This window comes from Xenopus laevis, chromosome 9_10L (assembly GCF_017654675.1).
Source record: "Xenopus laevis strain J_2021 chromosome 9_10L, Xenopus_laevis_v10.1, whole genome shotgun sequence".
In the NCBI taxonomy this organism is placed as follows: Eukaryota; Metazoa; Chordata; class Amphibia; order Anura; family Pipidae; genus Xenopus; species Xenopus laevis.
Window position 1 is genome coordinate 125,857,194 of NC_054387.1, and position 24,614 is coordinate 125,881,807.

At 41.0% G+C, this 24,614-nt stretch overlaps 2 protein-coding genes across 2 annotated transcripts in view; one reads left to right on the top strand and one right to left on the bottom strand.

Annotated features, from left to right (window-relative positions):
• The window catches only part of LOC121398191, a 32,760-nt gene extending 27,590 nt beyond the window's left edge, over positions 1-5,170 (bottom strand). Inside the window, exon 1 of the mRNA XM_041577025.1 lies at positions 5,064-5,170. Within this exon, the coding sequence (XP_041432959.1) occupies positions 5,064-5,100 (37 nt within the window). The 5' untranslated portion in view covers positions 5,101-5,170. The remainder of the gene's footprint in view (positions 1-5,063) is intronic.
• Positions 5,171-18,588: 13,418 nt separating this feature from the next.
• On the top strand, positions 18,589-19,583 carry LOC108701921 (taste receptor type 2 member 9). The gene has a single exon (XM_018236933.2). The coding sequence runs from the start codon at positions 18,629-18,631 to the stop codon at positions 19,505-19,507; it is 879 nt and encodes a 292-aa protein (XP_018092422.1). The 5' UTR covers positions 18,589-18,628; the 3' UTR covers positions 19,508-19,583.
• Positions 19,584-24,614: the final 5,031 nt, after the last annotated feature.

Consider the following 24,614-nt stretch of genomic DNA (forward strand, 5'->3'; position numbering starts at 1 on the left):
TGTATAAATTTGTGCATATGTGTATGTGAGTGTGTAAATAAGTGCAAAAGTGTGAAAAATCAAAAAAATCAAAAAAAATTTTACTAGTATGTGTACTGTGTATATGTAAATGCTTGTAAATGTCTGTAAATAAGTAAGGGGGGCACTTACTGAATCTAGATGAAGGGGGGTCCTTTTCAGTGCTGGAGGGTCCAGGATCGCAAAGCAGCAGGAAGTGCGTGGGCGGCGGTGGAACACGTGAGGCCCAGATCCTACAACAAAGAAGTCGTTGGTGCGTCTCTGTCGCTTCTGTGCCGTCATGGAGGACGGGATCGCCGATCTATTGCAGGTAAGCTCGTTGCCTAGGGGGTTCTGCTGCTCATCGCCCCTCTCTGCACACTGATTTTGCCGTGCGTGATGAAGAACATATCTCCTACGTTCTTGGCACTTAAAGCCTTTTTTTAAAAGAATGTAGGAGCTACGTTGTTGGCAGGCAAAAGGTTAAAGGCCAGGATTTGTGTATATGATGCTGGTGTTGGGATGTATCCCGTTGGACTAAGAGAGGACATTGGAAATTATTTGCTGTGGGTGGGATTACTGACATAGGAAGGACATTGAAAGGCATTTTTATCTATTTTGTGATGGGTAATTTGTTGATATTTGTTCTGTATGGCTTGATTCTTATTGTAAATTGTTACATTTCTACTAATAAAAAAATCCCTTCCCAGGGAGACTATTATCCCACTGCTACAATAGGCACCATCTCTCCCTACTATACCTGCTATCCCACAGTCACACTCCCTTCCCAGAGACTATTGTCCACTGTTACTATAGGTACCATCTCTCCCTACTATACCTGCTATCCCACAGTCACACTCCCTTCCCAGAGACTATTATCCACTGTTACTATAGGCACCGGCTCTCCCTACTATACCTGCTATCCCACAGCCACACTCCCTTCCCAGAGACTATTATCCACTGTTACTATAGACACCATCTCTCCCTACTATACCTGCTATCCCACAGTCACACTCCCTTCCCAGAGACTATTATCCACTGTTACTATAGGCACCATCTCTCCCTACTATACCTGCTATCCCACAGTCACACTCCCTTCCCAGTGACTATTAACCACTGTTACTATAGACACCATCTCTCCCTACTATACCTGCTATCCCACAGTCACACTCCCTTCCCAGAGACTATTATGCACTGTTACTATAGGCACCATCTCTCCCTACTATACCTGCTATCCCACAGTCACACTCCCTTCCCAGAGACTATTATCCACTGTTACTATAGGCACCATCTCTCCCTACTATACCTGCTATCCCACAGTCACACTCCCTTCCCAGAGACTATTATCCCACTGTCACTATAGGCACCATCTCTCCCTACTATAACTGCTATCCCACAGTCACACTCCCTTCCCAGAGACTATTATCCCACTGTTACTATAGACACCATCTCTCCCTACTATACCTGCTATCTCACAGTCACACTCCCTTCCCAGAGACTATTATCCCACTGTTACTATAGGCACCATCTCTCCCTACTATACCTGCTATCCCACAGTCACACTCCCTTCCCGGAGACTATTATCCACTGTTAACATAGGCACCATCTCTCCCCACTATACCTGCTATTTCACAGTCACACTCCCTTTCCAGAGACTATTATCCACTGTTACTACAGGCACCATCTCTCCCTACTATACCTGCTATCCGAAAGCCACACTCACTTCCCAGAGACTATTAACCCACTGTTACTATAGGCACCATCTCTCCCTACTATACCTGCTATCCCACAGTCACACTCCCTTCCCAGAGACTATTATCCCACTGTTACTATAGGCACCGTCTCTCTCTACTATACCTGCTATCCCACAGTCACACTCCCTTCCCTGAGACTATTATCCCCATTGCTACTACAGGCACCATCTCTACCTACTATACCTGCTATCCCACAGCCATAGTTCCTTCCCAGAGACTATTATCCCATTGTTACTATTGGCACCATCTCTCCCTACTATACCTGCTATCCCACAGTCATACTCCCTTCCAGAGACTATTATCCCCATTGCTACTAAAGGCACCATCTCTACCTACTATACCTGCTATCCTACAGCCACACTCCCTTCCCAGAGACTATTATGCCACTATTACTATAGACACCATCTTTCCCTACTATACCTGCTAAGCCGTAGTCACACTCCCTTTACAGAGACTATTATCCACTGTTACTATAGGCACCATCTCTACCAACTATACCTGCTATTCCACAGTCACACTCCCTTCCCAGAGACTATTATCCCACTGTTACTATAGGCACCATCTCTCCCTACTATACCTGCTATCCCACAGCCACACTCCCTTCCCAGAGACTATTATCCACTGTTACTATAGACACCATCTCTCCCTACTATACCTGCTATCCCACAGCCACACTCCCTTCCCAGAGAGTATTATCCACTGTTACTATAGACACCATCTCTCCCTACTATATCTGCTATCCCACAGTCACACTCCCTTCCCAGAGACTATTATCCACTGTTACTATAGGCACCATCTCTCCCTACTATACCTGCTATCCCACAGTCACACTCCCTTCCCAGAGACTATTATCCACTGTTACTATAGGCACCGTCTCGCCCTACTATACCTGCTATCCCACAGCCACACTCCCTTCCCAGAGACTATTATCCACTGTTACTATAGACACCATCTCTCCCTACTATACCTGCTATCCCACAGTCACACTCCCTTCCCAGAGACTATTATCCACTGTTACTATAGACACCATCTCTCCCTACTATACCTGCTATCCCACAGTCACACTCCCTTCCCAGTGACTATTATCCACTGTTACTATAGACACATTCTCTCCCTACTATACCTGCTATCCCACAGTCACACTCCCTTCCCAGAGACTATTATCCACTGTTACTATAGGTACCATCTCTCCCTACTATACCTGCTATCCCACAGCCACACTCCCTTCCCAGAGACTATTAACCACTGTTACTATAGACACCATCTCTCCCTACTATACCTGCTATCCCACAGTCACACTCCCTTCCCAGAGACTATTATGCACTGTTACTATAGGCACCATCTCTCCCTACTATACCTGCTATCCCACAGTCACACTCCCTTCCCAGAGACTATTATCCACTGTTACTATAGGCACCGTCTCTCCCTACTATACATGCTATCCCACAATCACACTCCCTTCCCAGAGACTATTGTCCACTGTTACTATAGGTACCATCTCTCCCTACTATACCTGCTATCCCACAGTCACACTCCCTTCCCAGAGACTATTATCCACTGTTACTATAGGCACCGGCTCTCCCTACTATACCTGCTATCCCACAGCCACACTCCCTTCCCAGAGACTATTATCCACTGTTACTATAAGTACCATCTCTCCCTACTATACCTGCTATCCCACAGTCACACTCCCTTCCCAGAGACTATTATCCACTGTTACTATAGGCACCGGCTCTCCCTACTATACCTGCTATCCCACAGTCACACTCCCCTCCCAGAGACTATTATCCACTGTTACTATAGACACCATCTCTCCCTACTATACCTGCTATCCCACAGTCAAACTCCCTTCCCAGAGACTATTATCCACTGTTACTATAGGCACCGTCTCTCCCTACTATACCTGCTATTCCACAATCACACTCCCTTCCCAGAGACTATTATCCACTGTTACTATAGGCACCATCTCTCCCTACTATACCTGCTATCCCACAGCCACACTCCCTTTACAGAGACTATTATCCACTGTTACTATAGGCACCATCTCTACCAACTATACCTGCTATTCCACAGTCACACTCCCTTCCCAGAGACTATTATCCACTGTTACTATAGACACCATCTCTCCCTACTATACCTGCTATCCCACAGTCACACTCCCTTCCCAGAGACTATTATCCCACTGTTACTATAGGCACCATCTCTCCCTACTATACCTGCTATCCCACAGTCACACTCCCTTCCCAGAGACTATTATCCCACTGTTACTATAGGCACCATCTCTCCCTACTATACCTGCTATCCCACAGTCACACTCCCTTCCCAGAGACTATTATCCACTGTTACTATAGGTACCATCTCTCCCTACTATACCTGCTATCCCACAGTCACACTCCCTTCCCAGAGATTATTATCCACTGTTACTATAGGTACCATCTCTCCCTACTATACCTGCTATCCCACAGTCACACTCCCTTCCCAGAGACTATTATCCACTGTTACTATAGACACCATCTCTCCCTACTATACCTGCTATCCCACAGTCACACTCCCTTCCCAGAGACTATTATCCCACTGTTACTATAGGCACCATCTCTCCCTACTATACCTGCTATCCCACAGTCACACTCCCTTCCCAGAGACTATTATCCCACTGTTACTATAGGCACCATCTCTCCCTACTATACCTGCTATCCCACAGTCACACTCCCTTCCCAGAGACTATTATCCACTGTTACTATAGGCACCATCTCTCCCTACTATACCTGCTATCCCACAGTCACACTCCCTTCCCAGAGACTATTATCCCACTGTTACTATAGGCACCATCTCTCCCTACCATACCTGCTATCCCACAGTCACACTCCCTTCCCAGAGACTATTATCCCACTGTTACTATAGGCACCATCTCTCCCTACTATACCTGCTATCCCACAGTCACACTCCCTTCCCAGAGACTATTATCCACTGTTACTATAGGCACCATCTCTCCCTACTATACCTGCTATCCCACAGTCACACTCCCTTCCCAGAGACTATTATCCCACTGTTACTATAGGCAACATCTCTCAAAACCACAGTCCCTGCCTAGAGGCTTTTGTTCTCACTGCTATAAGTGCTGATGCCCTGAACTATCACCCCAGTTAAGAGCCCATTCCCCTCAAGACTTTTCAATCTGTATGATTATACTGTATGTGCATACAGGTTGCTGTATCCGTTTGTTTTGTGTGTGTGGCTGATGAACTAATTCCGTAAGACCTGCCCTGGTGAATATTTATAATAACAACCTTGCTGACAGTGTGTTCTACTCACCCAACAAGAGCAGCATCATTTCGGCAAGGAGCAGCATTATGTTCAGCCAGACTCTACCTCTGTAACCGACTCTCTGGGCTTTGAGCTCTTATTCCTGGTGACACAGAGAGAAGTGCCTGTCCCTCTCCCCTTTCTTTCTCTCTAATCTGTGATGTTGTGTCTCTCCCAGAGGTATCGCCTGTTACTAAATCACCTGCTCACAAAGGAGCATTGCAGATGTTCCTCTTATCCAAAGGAACTGCCCTGTCTTGGATATAACTCATCACTGTACGGTCCCTATTTATATAGTTGTTTTACTAAATTGTGTAATGAGGAAGTTTAATTTCTAAGCTGAAAGTTTCATGTTTGAACTGACTGTTCACTAGGTTTATTTTTCCATTCAAGTGTTGGTTTTATTCAATATTTTTTCTTTTTTTTAAATCAATGTTTCAGCTATCATGCTTTGCAGATGCATTGACTGGAATCAAAACCCCAAATTTCCAAATGCAGAGCTGACATTGTGCCATGGAGCTGCCCATCAGCTTTAGGGGTCTCTGCAGCATCCGTAGCACCCCTAAAGCTGCAGCAGTACTGCTTTTTCTCTGTAAAATGTCCATTAAAGCAGAGATTGTATCTTTGGGCTAAACATTAACATTTAGGAATGCAAGGACTGTGCAGAAGAGTTCGTTAGCACTGGCAGAGCTGGGTCCTCATTGCCACTGTATCAGGAACATGGTATGTACTAACTGACTTTTATTCTTAATTATAACACAGAAATGTTGTATTATTTGTACCCAGAGTGGGATCACTGATTGATATTTATATGTTTAGCCACGTCCTCAGTGGAAACAATTACAGCTGAGCTCCAAACAATCTTTGGACTGGACGGTCAGTACATAAACTGTTCATAAGGAGCGTGGGGTTGTTATGGGTGATCACACAAACGTCAGCTGGAGTCGGGCTAAAGGTCACTGCCATTGGAATTTGAAGCAGTGGAAACCCATCATCTTGAGTAATGAATTACATTTCCCCACCCGGAAGTCTGATGGAAAAGTCTGGGAATGACAGTTTCCAGGTGAACACTACCTACCTGAATGCATAAGGCTGACAGCAAGGTTTGGTGGGGGTTGGGAATAACGGTGTAGGGATGTTTTTCCGTTGTGTTCTGTCTCAAGAAACCAAGGAAAACACCCCCATGCACAAAGGCAGGTCCATACAAAATGGATCTGCTGTGATGGATGAACTTGACTGATTTGTACAGAGCCCTGACCTCAACCCAACTAAACTGAAGTGATCACCAACTTCAAGCCAGACCTTCTCCTCAACATCACTGCTCAACCTCTCTAATGGATGGATAGAAGCACATTTTCCAAAATCTAGCTATTATGACTATTGTTTAGGAAATAAGATGGTGTCCAGATGCTTTTGGCCATTTAGCATAGTTACTGATCCCACCAGGTAAAGTCAAAATGTCACTGTGTATTGGCAACAAAACATTTCCCCATTCCACCACTGAGTGACTTAGGTTTGTCCGAAGTGCCCCAATATTACATGTAATACAATATAAAAATATCATAATGTATTACACAAGTGGGACCTTTCCCACAATCACACATAGTAACATAGTAAGTTAGGTTTTAAAAAGACACACATCCATCAAGTTCAACCTTTTAACTTTTTCTAACCTGCCTAACTGCCAGTTGATCCAGAGGAAGGCAAAAAAAAAAAACCCCCATCTGAAGCCTCTCCAATTTGCCTCAGAGGGGGAAAAATTTCTTCTTGACTCCAAAATGGGACCAGTCACTGGTTCAACTTGTACTATGAGCTATCTTCCATAACCCTGTATTCCCTCACTTGCTAAACACCATCCAACCACTTCTTAAAGCTATCTAATGTATCAGCCTGTACCACTGATTCAGGGAGACAATTCCACATCTTCACAGCTCTCACTGTAACAAACCCCTTCCCAATATTTAGGCGGAACCTCTTTTCTTCTAATCGGAATGGGTGACCTTGTGTCAGCTGGAAAGACCTACTGGTAAATAAATCATTAGAGAGATTATTATATGATCCCCTTATATATTTATACATAGTTATAATTTCACCCCTTAAGCACCTCTTCTCTAATGTGAACTTGACCAGTCTTTCCTCATAGCTAAGATTTTCAATACCTTTCACCAGCTTAGTTGCCCTTCTCTGTACCCTCTCTAATACAATAATGTCCTGTTTGAGTGATGGAGACCAAAACTGTACGGCATATTCTAGATGGGGCCTTACAAGTGCTCTATACAGTGGAAGAATGACCCCCTCCCGTGACTCTATGCCCCTTTTAATACAGCTCAAGACCTTATTTGCCCTTGATGCTGCTGACTGGCATTGCTTGCTACAGCCAAGTTTATCATCTACAAGGACTCCAAGCTCCGTCTCCATAATGGATTTGCCTAGTGCAGTCCCATTAAGGGTATAAGTGGATATTTTTACATCCCAGGTGCATGACTTTACATTTATCAACATTGAATCTCATCTGCCACTTAGCTGCCCAGATTGCCAGTTTGTCAAGATCATGTTACAAGGTGCCGCAACCTGGATGAAATTAATTGGGCTGATAGTTTTGTGTAATCTGCAAACACTGATACATTACTTACAATACCCTCCATAAGTCATCAATGAACACATGGGTGGAACTTCATATTTATGTAACACAAAGGCACACAAAGCCTTTATTGTTTGTATAAATCTTATACTTGACTCACCTACTTACATTTGCTTCTGATTCACAATTCTTCAAAGTGAAAACTCCCCATCACTTTGAATCAAGAACAGAAATGACAAAAGTTTGCCTAATATTTTCTATAGGGACAGAATCCAATGGGGTGTTGTATGTCAGGGAATGACAAAAACCACAACTTTATCCCCCAGGGTATTGTTCCATCTCATCCCATCACCTGCACATGTCACATAATATTCAAGCCTCTCCTGTCCATACAATGAGCTGGGGGTGTTGATAGCACCATGAACAGGAATGTAACATTCTGGGAAATCTCAACGTCTAATCTAGGTAGTTGTGTTCTTAGACAATTGCAAATGGGCTTTTTTTTTTTATTATATTCTTTGTGGTTCTTGAGTGATTTCATTTCTTGGTTTACAGGATAACGCTTATTATAGCAACCAGGCCGTTGCTGGAATGACAGAATGGAAGCAGACCTGTCAACCCTAGTTAATCTTTAGAAGTCATATGTATCTATACCCCCATGGGCAGAACAAGGAGCATGGCGAGACCATTACAGAATGTTGTTGGGGGACTAAACAGGGTGTGCATGGGTGAAACAGCATTCCCTGAAATTCTTCTAAGAATTGTACCCTATTCCAGATATGGTGGAACCCTATTAGTTCTTATTGGAGGCTGCAGAAAATTGACTTTTCTTACTCTCCCAAAATTTTACTGAAATGATATAAGGTAATTGGATCTCACTAATATTACATTATATCCAATGCAATTGCCAAACCCCATAGTTCCCTGTCCCCAGTCTACAAATGCAAAGCCTTGCAGCAGAAAAAGCAGGTTATACCTGGTGGTTATCACTGGTCAATTCTGGACTTCCAATGTTAAAGGAGAACTAAACCCTAAAAATTAATATGGCTAAAATGCCATATTTTATATACTGTTCTTATTGCACCAGCCTAAAGTTTCGGCTTGTCAATAGCAGCAATGATCCAGGACTTCAAACTTGTCACAGGGGGTCACCATCTTGGAAAGTGTCTGTGACAATCACATGCTCAGTGGGCTCTGATTGGCTGTTGAGAAGCTAAGCTTAGGGCTCGTCACTAATTATCCAGCAGAAAATGAGCTTCCCCTGTAATATAAGCTGATGCTACAGGTTTGCTGATTATTAAATTCTGATGCTAATTGCATTGGTTTCTGTGCTGCCATGTAGTAATTATGTGTATTAATTACTAATCAGCCTTATATTGTGACATTTCTATTCTATGTGTACTGTATATTGTGAGTGGGTCCCTAAGCTCAGTAAGTGACAGCAGCACAGAGCATGTGCAGTGAATCAGCAGAAAAGGAGATGGGGAGCTACTGGGGCATCTTTGGAGACACAGATCTTTACTGCTAAAGGGCTGTGGTCGCCTTGGGCTGGTACAGAAGCACAAAAAACATAATGTACAATATTTCCTAGTTACTTCTTTAGTTAGGCTTTAGTTCTCCTTTAAGTCTAAGTAAAGTGTTTTTTGTTTTTTTTTTACAATAAAAGAAAATGATAGGAACATGAGAGGTAGAATCACTGGGGGTGGCAAGTTGTCAGGCAACACCCTTGTGATTCAGGTTGCCTACAGTGCTTCAAACTTTGGCCTGATGCTTCTCTTTTCAGAATCATTCCCACTATATACTTTATTGATTTTTATACCATTCATGAGCTAGTGCAGAGGACACTGGGCCACCAGAAGAGCATGGCGGAGTGGTGCTGAGAAGAAAAATAACTGACTATTGATTATATCTTCCTTGTCCTTTGAAATGCAGTTAATATCTCTTATTATATGTGCCCACACTAGCTTGAGTTATGAACAAATGCTCTTCCCATGTTAAACAAAGAAGAAGAAGAAGAAGCCATAAGTTGGTAGCATGGGAGGAAGTAATAAGGAAACTGCTCGGAAAGATAACTTCTTCTTATTCAATTATTGCAGATGGAATGGGGTAATGCCATATTTACTTGCACTTTCATTCTGCAGAATATAACACCTATCATTAACCCAGGTTTCAGAACTATCCATGATGAGAAGATCTTCTCTACAGTTTGTAGAAAACAGCCATTATCTATTTATTTACAAATAAAAAAAAACATTGTCCTTCAATGAATTGGTTTAAATTCTTTCTAATCAAATAAAACATTTTTAAAATTAAGCAAATTGCCCCCAAAAGAAAGGTAAAACCGAACCATGGCTAAAATGACATAAAGAACCAGGAAGTATCGTTGGTAACACTGAGGCTATTGCATTTGTTCTGCACAGGCAGTGAGAGATATTGTATAACAATGACACAGCTAATTCATTAACTGGAAATGTGAAGCACAAATACCCATTCAGGTCCCACATGTGAGTGTGTATGGAAAACGGCTAATTATTTCCTAACCGTTGAATCCTGAAAATTTCAGCACTGAGGGAATTGCTGTGACGTGTTGATTCTGGTTTCTCAAGCGCAGACAGAATTCTGTAAACAAGCCATAGGTGTGGCTACTTGTAATAACAAAATGAAGAAAATTTACTTGGGACAAGAGACATCAGCACAAGAGCAACATTTACTCCTCTCTTCCTGCATTAAAAACTAACATACCAGTGTTTGAGTGGGGCACCTGGGGCTCACTACAGGACCTGATCCCAAGGGCCCCCTCCACACAAGGGTTGCCACCTTTGCTGGTAGAAAAAACTGGACAAAAGGGGTGGAGTGATGAAGTTGGGGAAAGGCTGGTTCCATTATGGATGTAAACATGACTTCAGGGATGGGCCAGTGACATTCAGGTACAGTCTGGTGTTCGGTTCCAGGCCTAGTCGGCCCCAACTAGGCTTGCCGCCTGGCCGGTATTTTACCAGTATGACTGGTAAAACACCTACCAGGGTTGGGGCCTGTAATACAAATTTACTGGCAATGTAGTTGCCGGTAAATTTGTAATACCCTTAAGATTAATCCTTGGCCCGCCCCCAATCTATCCGACACAACTTTTTTCTTCATAACCCATCCTCAGGCCGTTGCATGCAGTGCCCTGCCCCCTTTACATCATAACCACACCCCTTTATGCCACTACCATTCCCCTTTTTGGTCACCGCCTCCCACCGGCTGGTAAGTGTTCTTTAAAAAAGTGGCAACTCTACCCCCAACCCACCTGCTTCTGAACAAGTGCACGGTAATGAAGCATTGACAGAAGGATCAGGAAATGATAGTGCGGCCAGAAGATCAGCTGACAGCCAGGTGATAAAAACCACAATGGAACATTTCAGGCTTGATAAAGGGCCAAACATGGCCTGAAACATTGTTGTGATGCCCTAAAATTGTGCAATAAAGACATTTTTATCCTTCACAATTAGTGATGGGTGAATAAATTTGCCAGGCATGGATTTGTGACGAATTTCCATGTTTCACCACCAGCAAATAAAGTCTCAAAACTGCAATGAAAATTCACAGGTGAAAAATCCGCCACAACAAAAAAATTGTCTAGCGTCAGAATAGTTTGGCATATAAAGATTAGCACGCGTCAAAATGATTTCACACTCATTGATTTTAATGCATTTGTACAAAATAGCCGCGCATATAATAATTGTTGCACGTCAATATTATTTTGACACTCACTGACTTATGTTTCGCAAATTTTTCTGCAAAGTGAAATGCCACAGATTTCGCCCATCACTATTCACAAGATGAGTGCCGTTCCATTCTGGTTGTCGTGTATGTGCCAATGGAAAGTGGACATTGGGGGAACCTGCACTACCTAAAGATTTGAAGTGTTGTGCCGACTACTTTCTACCAGCCGGGTGATGAGAGCCCGAAGTAGGGGTAGGCAAGGAGAAGAAGTCCGTGAGGCAAATTCACTAAACTACGAAAATTTGCCAGCGACAGCTTCGCTCACATCGCCACACTTCGCCAAGGCTTAGATTCGCCAGGCGTAGATTCACCAGGACAACGCTAATTCACGAAATCCAAAATTACGTTCAGGGCCACAAACCCTGGTAAAGTAGCACTTCGCCTGGTCTTAGGTGTGCAAAGGCAAGTTTGGCGCAAGAGAACGTTCAGTAAAATCCGCATCTTAGTGAATATGCGTAGTTACATCCATTTGCCAGAATGCAACTTCGCCAGGCGTAAGGGAGCAAAGTACCGCTAGAGTCTATCCCCTTCACTAGGGAAGCTACACCAGCGAAGTTACGCCCTTAAAGGACCAGTAACATCAAAAAAATTTTTTTAAAAATTCGTTAGTATACAACGAAAAAAACACACCAAGACGAATTAACCACTAGTAAATCGGCGAAGTAACAAAATGACGTCACACTGGCGAATATTCGCTGCCGTTAGTCATTTTGCCCTTTAGTAAATCTGCCCCTGTATCTTGTGCCACACCACCATTGTGCCTCTTCAGACTACCACTATTTTTGCGCAGCCAGTGATGGTGTGGGCAGGGCTATGAGATGTTACACGCCATGCAGTTTAATGGGCTGTCTGGTTCAAAACCAAAAAGGTGGCAACCTTACTTCCATACTTACAAGCCCACTTGATGTTAATTAAAAGACTCACGTTAAGAAACGGAAGAAGATACAGGCTGTAGCAATGCTCTGTCATTATCGCTTGCCATAGGACATGGCTGACCTGCACTCTCTGATTCTGCTAATTAAAGGAGAAGGAAAGCTACGGAGGCATTTTATTGCCAATAGATTAGCTGCAATAGTGCAAGCTAGAATGCTATATTTATTCTGTAGAATGTTTTACCATACCTGAGTAAAAAGCTCTAGAAACTCTCTGTTTGTTTAGGATAGGAGCTGCAGTATTAACATGGTGTGACATCACTTCCTGCCTGAGTCTCTCCCTGCTCTGGGCTCAGATTACAGTAGAGAAGGGAGGGGCGGGGGAAGAGGAGCAAACTGAGCATGCTCTTGCCCAGGGCAATGAGGTTTAAGCTGAAGGCAGGAAGTCTGATACAGAAGCCCATGTGTACACAATAGAAAGAAAGAAATTCTGTGTTTCTTTTGACAGGGGACTCAGAGCAGCATTACTTTGGGGGTTTACTGGTATATTTAGATGGACCTTTCTGATAAGGCTTACTTAGTTTTAACCTTTCCTTCTCCTTTAAATATGGACTACGGGCACCGAGGGGAATCGTAAATGGCCCCCTATAACCTGTGTCCTGCTGTCAGGTCCTTAGCCAGCTGGCATTAACTAACTTACATGTGATGCCCCATTGAGATTGTGCTTTCTTGTTTTCTATTGCACCTCAACTTTCAACATAAAATGATGTGTAATTAATGTTTATTGAATGTATAATTAGTGCCTGCACAAGTAGCATTGAGTTCATATTTTCAGAGTACCTTGTGTCTCCTGACACTCCATCCTTGTGCCAGGAGAGAACCCATGCCAGGGTACACCCACCTCCAGCCCATGTGAAACTCTTCCTGTATGCATCACTGCCACAGATATATTTTAAGGATTTATTAGTTTCATAACATTACAGAAATTTAGCAATAAGTGTTTCTTATGTAAGCACCAACAGCCCGTGTAAGGGCCACCAAACTCGATGTGGCGACATTGATAATCCAGAAACCTGGAAATTAATTTACATATTGCCAGTTAATTATACTGTGCAATATTGTGATTGCAATTTTTACAGAATCATTAACTGATGAGGGGAGGAAATATAGGAAAGTGTCAAAATATTAAAAATAGAATTGCAGAAATGAGGAACTATTTGGTAATGTCTCCTAATACGCTTTAATACCACAACGATTGCAGAGAGGAACAAAGGACTCCTATCAATTCACCAACATCATGCAATATGAGAAGAACCAGGAACTGAAGAAGACACCAATTACAAGCAAAGGTACAAATAAAGAAAAACAAAAAAGTAAAATACCATAAAAGATCATTGGCCATGAAGAAGTTTATTTGCAGTTCTTCTGACTGGTCTAATTGCTGTGACGTGTTTATTCTGGTTTCTTAAGTGCAGACAGGTCTAATACATTTCAATTACAGTATGTCCCACCAACCCAACAATGATGAGACAATGCCTATGGATATTTTGATTTTGATGCAATTTTAGAGTTGGTAATAGATGGACGCAAAGGTACCAGGTTGGGCAAATTGTATGATCCCCCAAAATAGGAAATCTGGTTGGTTACTGATTTCATGACGGGTACTGCAGAAAAGCTTAGCCTCTCGTCGGAAGTCCAGGGTGCACTGAGCATGTGTGTCATGATTGGCACCCTAAATCCAGAACAAGGCTAGGCTCCCTGGTCATGGCTCTGCTTCCGCCTGTAGCAGCCACCTTTGGCCTCTGGAGGAGCCCTCAGCTATTCAGATGCCGCCAGGTCTTAATAAGAGTGGAAACAAGCAAGAGTTCTGGATGAGTAAAGGGGCACGATTGATTACCCAAGATTTAGGATGGAAGTCAACACAACTCAGAAGGATCAAAAGGAATATCGAGGTCAGACAGGCAAGGATAAGGATTTTAGAGTTTGGAATAGTCAGGCAGGCAGACAAGGGTCAAACAAGGATACACTAATAGGTTTACGTAGAATAATCAGCCAGGAACTAATCAAGTTAGACTTATCAACGGACAAATAATTCAAATCCGAAGCCCCTTTAAATACCTTTGAATTTCGCGCCAAAGCTCAATGACGTCATCAAGCCGGCGCTAAAATCCGCCACGCACGCCATAGAGAAACCGGAGCTCAGGTAAGAAACAACCACGTGGCAGGCATCTCCGCTGGCCACTAGACCACCAGGGTAAGTGTTCCTTACAATGTGCAGTGCTACTGACACTAAAACAGATATTTGTTTTCTTCTAAATATTTAAACCAATCTGCAAAAGATGATTGTGCATATAATAATTTTATATTATCCTAAGTAAATAAAAAAATCTAATGTTGATTTAAGCAAAAAATAAATGCAGCCTAGGTATTTCCTTCTGGGTTTCAATGTTTTCTATAGGTTACAAGACCTAAACGATGTGTTTTTTTTTATTACATTAGCTGCTTGTATTTCTGTACACGCACATGGACTATTCAACACACAAAACAAAACACGTGTGAAACCGATACAGAGAGTCTTATATCCCATAGCAGGAAGGGGAATCTGAATTGTTTTAATAATAGAATGGAACTTCAATAAAAAAGTGTGGCAATTATATGAATGATAGGGAAATAAATTTTTGTCATTGTTTGCCTTTGGGTATATGCAATTTCATCACGTTTATCCAAACGGCATATGTAGGCCTCCCATACCTTCCAGATTCTCTGTGATCACCCCCTTTCAACTGGGCATCCTGGGTCATAACAGTTTTTTTTTTGATGTTAAAATGTTCCTGTTTTGAAGCAAGTGTCCTGGTTTTCTTTGGAAAAATGTAAAACGTCTAAAAATAACAAATCTATTTCTTGGGACTTCTTGACACCCCCTTTTTTGCTCTTTCTCTTGGTTTCAAGAAACCAAGGAGGATTTATAAAGAGTTGGTGGGATTCCCTGTTGGCCATACAACTCTCTTATTTGGTAACGTCACTGTATCTTTGCTGGATTTGTGCCAATTCAGGCTAATCCAATCATTTGGCCCCAGGCTAGTGAGTGATCATACAGAGTCCCATGGGGTCTGGGCTGAGGCCTGAATAAACCTACTAAAGTTGTCATTGCCCCGAATAGATTTTCAGATATCTGGATGATTTTTGAGCAGGCTGATGGGTGGGCTTTAATGGTAAGGTCTTCTACATCTAGTCTGGGATAGTTAATTTTTTTACCTTTGCATTGTACATTGATGCACTGCATGTTTACAAATACTTTTCAGATGTTTGCAAACAATTGCCATATAGCGGGCTTCCCTATTTAAAGAGGAACCACATAATTTGTAACAGTTCTGCATGCAGTTTATGAAAAGGCCTGTTGCTGTGCTCTTGGTTCCTGTTTCAAGTCCATCATCTGTGTTTATACAGAAATTGCACAAAGACAGACAAACATGACACTGCCTTTAACTTGAATCCTTAGTAGTCCCTCTGTCAACTCCTATGTGACCCCCTAGTCATTGACTAGTGGTGAATCTCTGCTTCAAAAGGTGCCATCAAGCTTGGATCTCTTTCTGGAAGTACTAATGCAAATATTATTTTAGTCTTAACTTATAATATTCTTCACTTTTTTAAAGAATTCCTACCTGAGCTGTGACATGTAGAAGCTAGTTTATTTTTAATCATTTTGGGAAAGTGTTAGTGCTGTTTGCATGTTTCTCAACATCTTCTACCACATGAATCATCAACCTTTTGAATCCGTGAGCAACATTCAGAAGTAAAAGAAGTTGGGGAGCAACACTAGCATGAAAAATGTTCTTGGGGTGCCAAATAAGGGCTGTTATTGGCCTTTTGGTATCCGCTATATGGACTACATTAAGGCTCTGTTTGGCAGTAAACCTAGTTTTTATACAATCAAAACTTGCCTCCAAACCAGAAATTCAAAAAAAGCTCCTGATTTGATGCCACTGGGAGCAACATCCAAGGGGTTGGAGAGCAACATGTTGCTCATGAGCTACTAGTTGGGAATCGCTGCTAGCATATGGATACATTGTACAGTATTGCAGTTGTAGCATAACACACAAGAACTCACCCGCAACTGTCCCGTGGATCCAGACAACACCTGTGCTGCAACGTTAATTACATCCAGTATTGCAGTTGGACACATTGCACTTTTCTGACATCCAGTGGCACTTTGTAATATTGCATGTTGCTTTTATTATGCTTTTTATGCTGAATTAATTTTTGGAACCCCTTTTGGAAACTTTGTTGAAGGTCTTTACTATATATTTATAATAGAAATAGATTTTTATATTAATGGTTATTTAATAGTCTTGTTATACTTTATACAAATTGTGAAATACTTGGACATATGGTTTGAACATAATATAACCATATAAGGACTTTAAGTTTTGGAACAATGGACATGAAACAAAATGGAAATGAGTGTCAAGCCTCACTATGGATACACAAAGAACTTTGGGAATTATGGGTAATTGGGTGTGATGATCAATGCTTTAAATGCCTTGGTAGCACTTGTGTTTCTATCCTGATGAAGGGAGGATGAAAACCCCCCTGAAACGTTGATGCACATGTGGTGACAACAAAAGGGGTTAGCTCCCCACCTGCGACAAAATTGGTGTTGTGCGACTCTTTTCCAAACTCTATTGCATGGGACTGACGTGTGCCAACTGTCTACAGGGATTAGCACCACCAATCAGGGATCATAGGAAAGGAGGTGCGGAAATTTTCATAATTGATATGAATCGCTAACCATATTTACTGTTTACGTGCAGTACCCTTATTACTTGGAATATTTTCAGCCTTGAATAAACTATTTCAGTCAATAATTGTTACTAAGGGTAACTAGTAGTTTCTCACAACAGAATGGGCATGGATTTTATGAAGCAGGCTAAGGGGTGGTTTCTTTGTCTTGAGCATTGGTACATCCATCCCTTCAGGCTCAGCAGTCTATACAGAAGAGGTTTAGAGTATAGAAGTTAAAATGGGCCCTGGGTACACAGAGGCCTAACCAGGCCCAATAAATAGTGACTTTCTATGGCATCTTACAACAGCTTGTCTGCCATGTGCCAGAATCCATAGATTGCCAGTATGGGCCTGGCAGTAAGGTCAAATGGTGACAATAAGACCAGATTGTAACAGAAGTATGAAATTTGACTACTGCAAAATAGACTTTTCATCAGTATCAAAAATTTAGATTTGGATTAGATTTTATGGATTTGGTGCTTCCCCATTGCACATGAATTCAGGGCTGTTTGTGGCCATTCTGTCACATATTTACTATTGCTCCTGACCCTGTCCAGGAAGGTGGGACTGTTCCCTAATCCAACCTCCTCACCTTGAGAACAGAACCCATAAAAATAGACAATGGATGTTTTGAGCATATTGTACCAGAGGAGAAGGGTGTGGGGAGAGAAGAGAAAGCTAAAGAACATCTAAACCAGCAGTAATTATATAGGCATATAAAGATGTGCATCATGTAAGAATATGGTGCCAGCTGGCTCACAAAACTGACCAATGTCAATGATCTGTGAGGGCATACCATCTGTGAGGCCAGCCAAATATGGCTTCTGTGATTTTCTTTTTTTTTTTTTTTTTTACAAATGACCAGTTTATGGTGCGAACCATTTTCACCAATCGCCTTAATATTATTATGCTTGTTCAAGAAATCAGCTAAGTCATGCTGAAATACATTTATAGAATTTATCACTACATCACCTGGGAGTAACTTCCACAACCTCACTGTGAAGAATCACCTACCCTGCTTCAAATGAAAGTTCCTCTAATCTAAAGGGGTGAATACTAGTTCTTTTTTCCATTTTTATAGGGAAAAAGATCCCCCAATATCTAATGTGCTAGTAAAGAGTAATCATGTCCCCCTTGCAAGTTTTCCAGAGAAAACAACCCCAACCTTGACAGTCTACCCTCATAGTTTAAATCTTCCCTCCCCTTTATCAGTTCAGTTGCACGTATCTGGTTTGATCCATCTGTCACCAGTATGGTTCCATCATCTCTGTGAACTGTCCGATAGGGTTTCAACCAGTTATGAAAAATATAATTAAGTGTTATATAAAAAAAAAACCAACAAAGAAACCCCGTAGTTTTAAAATTATAAGTAGAATGCTGTTCTGTAAATTCTATCCATTGGGCTCCTGCTGACCTTTAATACACTACCTTGCAAGGGAAATCAGGCAGTGAGAAATTTGCATTTTTTTTGTATATCACTTTTGAACGATCTGTGTTGAATCATTTCTCTACCTCCTCCTGCAAAGCTCAGCTGTGAGCAATATTGAACTTTCAAGCAGAGAAACTTCCAGAAAATGCTTTCAGCGACCACGGTTATGATGTGGATGCTCATTGTAACGTGGCCATGTGGGACCATCCTGAACTCATCCATTATAGCTGTCTATCTCAGCGACTGGAAGAAGGGAGTGAAACTTGGGGAGTGTGATCAGATCAGTCTCAGTATGGGGTGCAACAACCTGCTCTTTCAGTGCTTCCTAACATTTGGATGGGCCTTTATCTCATATGGACAGCACCTGTCTTTTGCCTTTAAAGTCAATTATGTTGTTGGAACTTTGATTTGGTTTTCTGTTTATCTCTCATTTTGGCTCACTGCCTGTCTCTCTCTCTGCTACTGCCTGAGACTGGTCAATTTCTCCCATAAATTCTTCATTCTGTTAAAAAGGAGACTGTCTCGCACTGTTACCCCACACCTTCTGTGCTCAGTGGCAATTTCATTCATTATTGCACCTCCAACTATCTGGATATTTTACAGAGAAGCTAACCAAAACATAACTTTAATTTATAATATGTCTAATGCTGGTTTAAATTCCATCATCCCTGCTGTTACAGTTGGTACCTGCCTGCCCTCCCTCATTACTTCTATCTGTATTTTACTTTCTGTCATATCGCTGCTGAAACACATCTGGAGAATGAAGCAGAATGCTCAGTTTGGGAATCCTCAGCTGAAGAACCTTATAAGAGCTTGTAGGAGTATGATATTACTCATGACTCTGAATTTTATTTTCTTTCTGATAAATTTCAGTTTAACAACACCACCAAATAACATGGAAACTATATGGTTCATGGTGCTCTTCTTGGGGGAACTGTTAAACCCATCTGGGCAAGCTATCGTTCTGATCTTTGGGAATTCCAAGTTACTCAGTGCCTGGACAAAGAACTTGTCTCGTCAGTGATAGTATCATGAACGAGAAGACATCTGTGTTACTGTTCTGTTGGTTATGTTTAAAAGGGAAAGGTACTAGAAGTAAAATAATCTTACCCTACATTTATTGTGTAGAAAAGTAATTTGTGGTATAACTTATATATGTTATCAGTACTTATGTCCTTCCTCTGCCAATGTCATCAGGGAAATGAATGTACAGTATAAGTGCTATGAAGTGAATGTAATGTATCCCAACTCATAAAATCTTGTGTTGAAGTTTCATGGTATAAACAGTTGATTGCGTTTTAGAACTACTGGTAACCGAGTTAAGGTGGCCATACACGGGCCGATAAAAGCTGCCGACAGACCGAGACGGCTGCTTATTGGCCCATGTATGGGGCCCCCCGACGGGCTTGCACTTTATTGTCCATGGAGGGACACATTTCCATGTAAACATGCCTTATGGAATGTTGGAGTTATTTACTATAGACACACTGATTGTTAGGCTAATTAATAGATTTGGTTTTACTCACAGGAACTTATTTCCAGTGATAGGCAGATCACCCATTTACATTCTTGTAGTCTTGTACATTTGGGCTCCAGAAAACCTTAAGAAAAAGGCCCATAAGAAGTCACCAATAAATAATCCCAGAAGTTCTCACCCACAAGTCCCTGTTGACCCACAGTATGATATGATAGTTGCCTCTAAGGCATCAGACTATGTTGGCCCCAGATGTGCTTAGTCAAATTGGGCAAAGATCTGCTTTTTGGTAACCTTACCAAAAGCGCAGATTTTCAATGTGTCATCAGCAAGGAAGGATAAACTCTCAAAAAAATTACTACTTTTCAGTCCAGCCAACTATAATAACAGAATAACAGAAAAGGAACAACTTTTAGGGGCATATTTATCAAGGGTCGAATTGAAAAAACTTCGAAATTTGAATTCGAAATTATGTCAACGTTTTTTTTGGTCGTACAGATCCGTTTTCGATCGAATAGGTTCGTACTCAGCAGAATTCGAATTGTACGAAACAAAGGAATAGCCCATTCGATCTAATTCGATTCAAAGTTCCCCCCCAAAAAATTAGATTTTTCAAAGTCCAGCAATTGACTCCAAATGGGTTCTAGGAGGTCCCCCATAGACTAAAACAGCAATTCAGCAGGTTTTAGATGGCGAATGGTTGAAGTTGAATTTTTAACAGTACATGATAAATTTAGATATTCAAATATTTGAGTTTTTTTCAAATTCAAATCGAATTTGGACTATTCCCTCGTCGAAGTACACAAAAAAAAGCTTAAAATTCGACCTTTGATAAATCTGCCCATAAATGTTGCTCTGCTCTGACCAAAGATACACAAGCAGGGTCTTTCGTGGTCTCTTATTTCGTTTTCTAAGCACTTTATGTCGGTGCTGACAAATTTTCACATGTTTTTGCTATTGGGAACTCCCAATGCTGACAGTTAAAGAACTATAGTTTGGAAATATAGAATGTTCTTTGCATTTTGAAAATGCTTGAATCCAACGTTTATTTTGTAATGAACGTGAAACAACTGTTCCATCTGCTGTTCATTTTGGCCAATTGTATACAGCCATGTAACCTCACTGTCCTGACTGTAAGGAACAACCTACATTGCTTCAAATGAAATTCTAAAGGGGTGACTTCTAGATCATTGATCATGTTTATGGGAAAAAAGGATCCCCCAATATTTGCTCTCTAATATGCTAGTAAAGAGTAATCATTGTCCCTCAAATGTGTCTTTTTTTCGAGAGAAAACAATCCCACCTTTGACAATCTACCCTAATAGTTTAAATCTTCCATCCCCTTTCCATCAGTTTGGTTTGTATATTTCTGGTTTGACCCATCTATCACCGATATGGTTCCAATCACCTCTGAGAACTGTCCGATATGATTTCAACCATTTATAAAGATATAATTAGGTGTAGAATAAAAAAAAGAAAAAAAACCTGTAGTTTTTGTATTTAAAATGATAAATAGAGTGTTTTTCCATACGTTCTTTGCACTACCTTGCAAGGGAAATGAGATACTGAGAAATTTTCATCTTCAGAATGTTTTTTCTCTCCATGTATATCACTTTTAGGCAATCTGTGTTGCACTCCGCTGCCTCCTCTGGCAAAGTTCAACTGCGAGCAATATTATTGAACTTTAAGCAAAGAAACTTCCAGACGTTGATGTTGATCAGGACGCTGATGCCTGATAAATTTCACTTCAGTGATAACACCAAATATCATGGGAACTATATGGGACATGGTGCTCTTTTTAGGGGCCTTGTTAAACCCATCAGGTCAAACCATTGTCCTGATCTTTGGGAATTCCAAGTTACTCAGTGCCTGGACCTTATTTCATCAGGGATATATATATATTAATTTTATGTTAATTGTGTGGAACAGGGAAAGGTACTAGAAGAAGTAAAATGATCTTACCCTACATTATTGTGTTTAAGAACATTATGTAGAGAAGCAATAAAGTCATTTGTGGTCTAAATTATATATGTCATCAGTTCTCTTTTCATTTATGTTTCTCTAGGAGAACCTTAAAGGGCATGTAAAGTCTAAAATAGAATAAGGCTAGAAATGCAGTATTTTGTATACTAAATATAAACATGAACTTACTGCACCACAAGCCTAATCAAACAAATAATTTATGCTTTCAAAGTTGGCCACAAGGGGTCACCATCTTGTAACTTTGTTAAACAACTTTGCAAGACTAAGACTGTGCACATGCTCAGTGTGGTCTGGGCTGCTTAGGGATCGTCATAAACAAAGCTGCTTGAGTTCTGCATGGCTGGGAAGTAAGGCGGGGGCTCCCCCTGCTGTTCATAAGTATGATTGTTTCCCTGCAAAGCAGTTAGGGACCATCTGAAAATTCCTATCCACAGCAGTAAATGAAGGGAGAATTTCACTGCATAGTCAGGTTTCTTATAAAAACGGTAGACATTTTTTAATTAAAGTATATTGGAGATAGGTTTCTTTTTCATTAAAGAAAGTAAAAATGGGATTTTATTTTTTTTGCCTTTACACGCCCTTTAAACTATGGATGTAACTACTATACTTCCTCTGTCCACGTCACCAGGAATATGAATGTATACGTGTTGGGGAGTGAATGTACTGTGTCCCATCTAATAAAAACCTATTGTGACGTTCCACCACGTAACATAGTAACATGGTAACATAGTAACATAGTAAGTTAGGTTGAAAAAAGACACACATCCATCCAAGTTCAACCTTTTTACTTTTTTTTTTAACCTGGCTATCTACCAGTTAGTTGTGTTTTTAGAACTATTGGCACCCGGGTTACTGGGAAGTGTGTAAGTATGAAAACCCTATCTTCAGTCCTACCACAAGGACCCAGGGAGAAAGTTGTAGGTAACACGTTAGTTAATTAGTTAGTTAGGTGGGACAAATCTTAGCCATCTGTTATTAAACTTTGTTGGAGTTGTTTACTATATATCCATTATATACACACATTGTTAGATTTACTTATATTTATTAATAGATTTGGTTTTACTCACAGGAACTTATTTCCTGGAATTTCTAGCAAAAAGTAAAACTGTCACGAATAACAGTCTTGCATTGTCAGACTGGGACATTTGGGCCTGCAGAAAACCTGAAGTTATGGGCCCATAAAAAGTCACCAAATAAATAATTCTTGAGGTCCTCACCCCAAAGGTTCCTGTTCAACTACAGATCATTGGCCCTGGGAGACAAGACTACGTTGGCCCCACACATTTTAGTTTAAATCAGGCAAAGAGCTGCTTTTTGGTAACCTTGCCTAAAAGGAAGATTTTCGATGTATCAGAAGCATAGAGGAAAGAGAGACTCTCGAAACAAATGAATGTAATGCCCTTCTGAGCACTTTTGCAATTTATATTAATATTTTTCTACATGCAAACAATTTTTAAATTATGGCTGTTCAATCCAGTCAACTGGCTGCAGTCTGCTGAAAATCATCTGCCAGAGAAGGAACATCTTGTGATGTTACTCTGATGTGGCCGGAGAAACATCACCTGGCTTTTCTATGCTCATTTATTTCATTCTCTAAGCAGAAGAACATCACAAGATGCTCATTTTCTAAGGAAATTAATATTGATCTAATTGTAGCCAAAAATTATTTATCTGATGGTACTATTCATTCATTCATCCATTCATTCATTACACAACTGGTAATGAGAAAGTAACCATCTCTATTGAGCTCTGGTACACCCATTCACTTTCAGCAGTTAACAACACTACACTGACTCTGCTTTATATTAAAATAGAGCAACATCCTTTTTAAGGGTTGCCCAGAGCTGGTGGAGGAGAGAGATTATAGAACTGCATCATGGTGACACTAGGGTAACATGGTGACAATAGGACAAGATGTAACTGAAGTGCAAAATGGTGACAGTAGGCAAAAGAGACAGTTCCACTTTATATCAGTGCTAACATTTTTTTTTTATATTGGAAACTCGCAGTACTCCAATACTTCACCTGCTGAAGAGCTATAGTTTGGAAATATAGAATGTATTTTTGCATTTTGAAAATGTGCTGAATCCAAAGTTTATTTGGAAATTCCCATTGTCTTAATGTGTTTTGCTGATTTTTCTCTGCTACTCCTTTTTTTGTGATTCATCCAAACCTCAGGACTTTTAGCAAGACCTGAATTTAGTTGAATTCCTTGGTATAAAGCCAGTGTAAGGACCATCTGGGATTTGAACACTTGGGACTGGGGTTGCTGGACTTTCAGTGAACAGTCCATGCACTTACCAATTGAGCCACTGGAGGCTCTTGTGGCTGGTCCTGATCTTGTTATTGTGATCCTGTATTTTGTCTGTTTCCAGTATGTTTTCCACCCACCTCGTTTACCCTCTTGTGTCTCCGATTCCCTAATTAATTGCCCTTTATAAACCACATTGAATGTGTTTGGTTTTGTATCTGAATGTAATTTGTTTGTTCCTGAATCTATTCCTGGATATTCCAAGTTCCTGAATCTTTTTCCTGGATATTCCTTGTTCCAAGTTCCTGAATCTTGTTCCTGAATCAGGAAGCAGGACTATATTATTCAATGTCTGCATTTTCTTTTTGACAAGCTAAATGCAGTTCAGCACAACTCTGCTTCAGTTCCTATGTCTGCTCCATG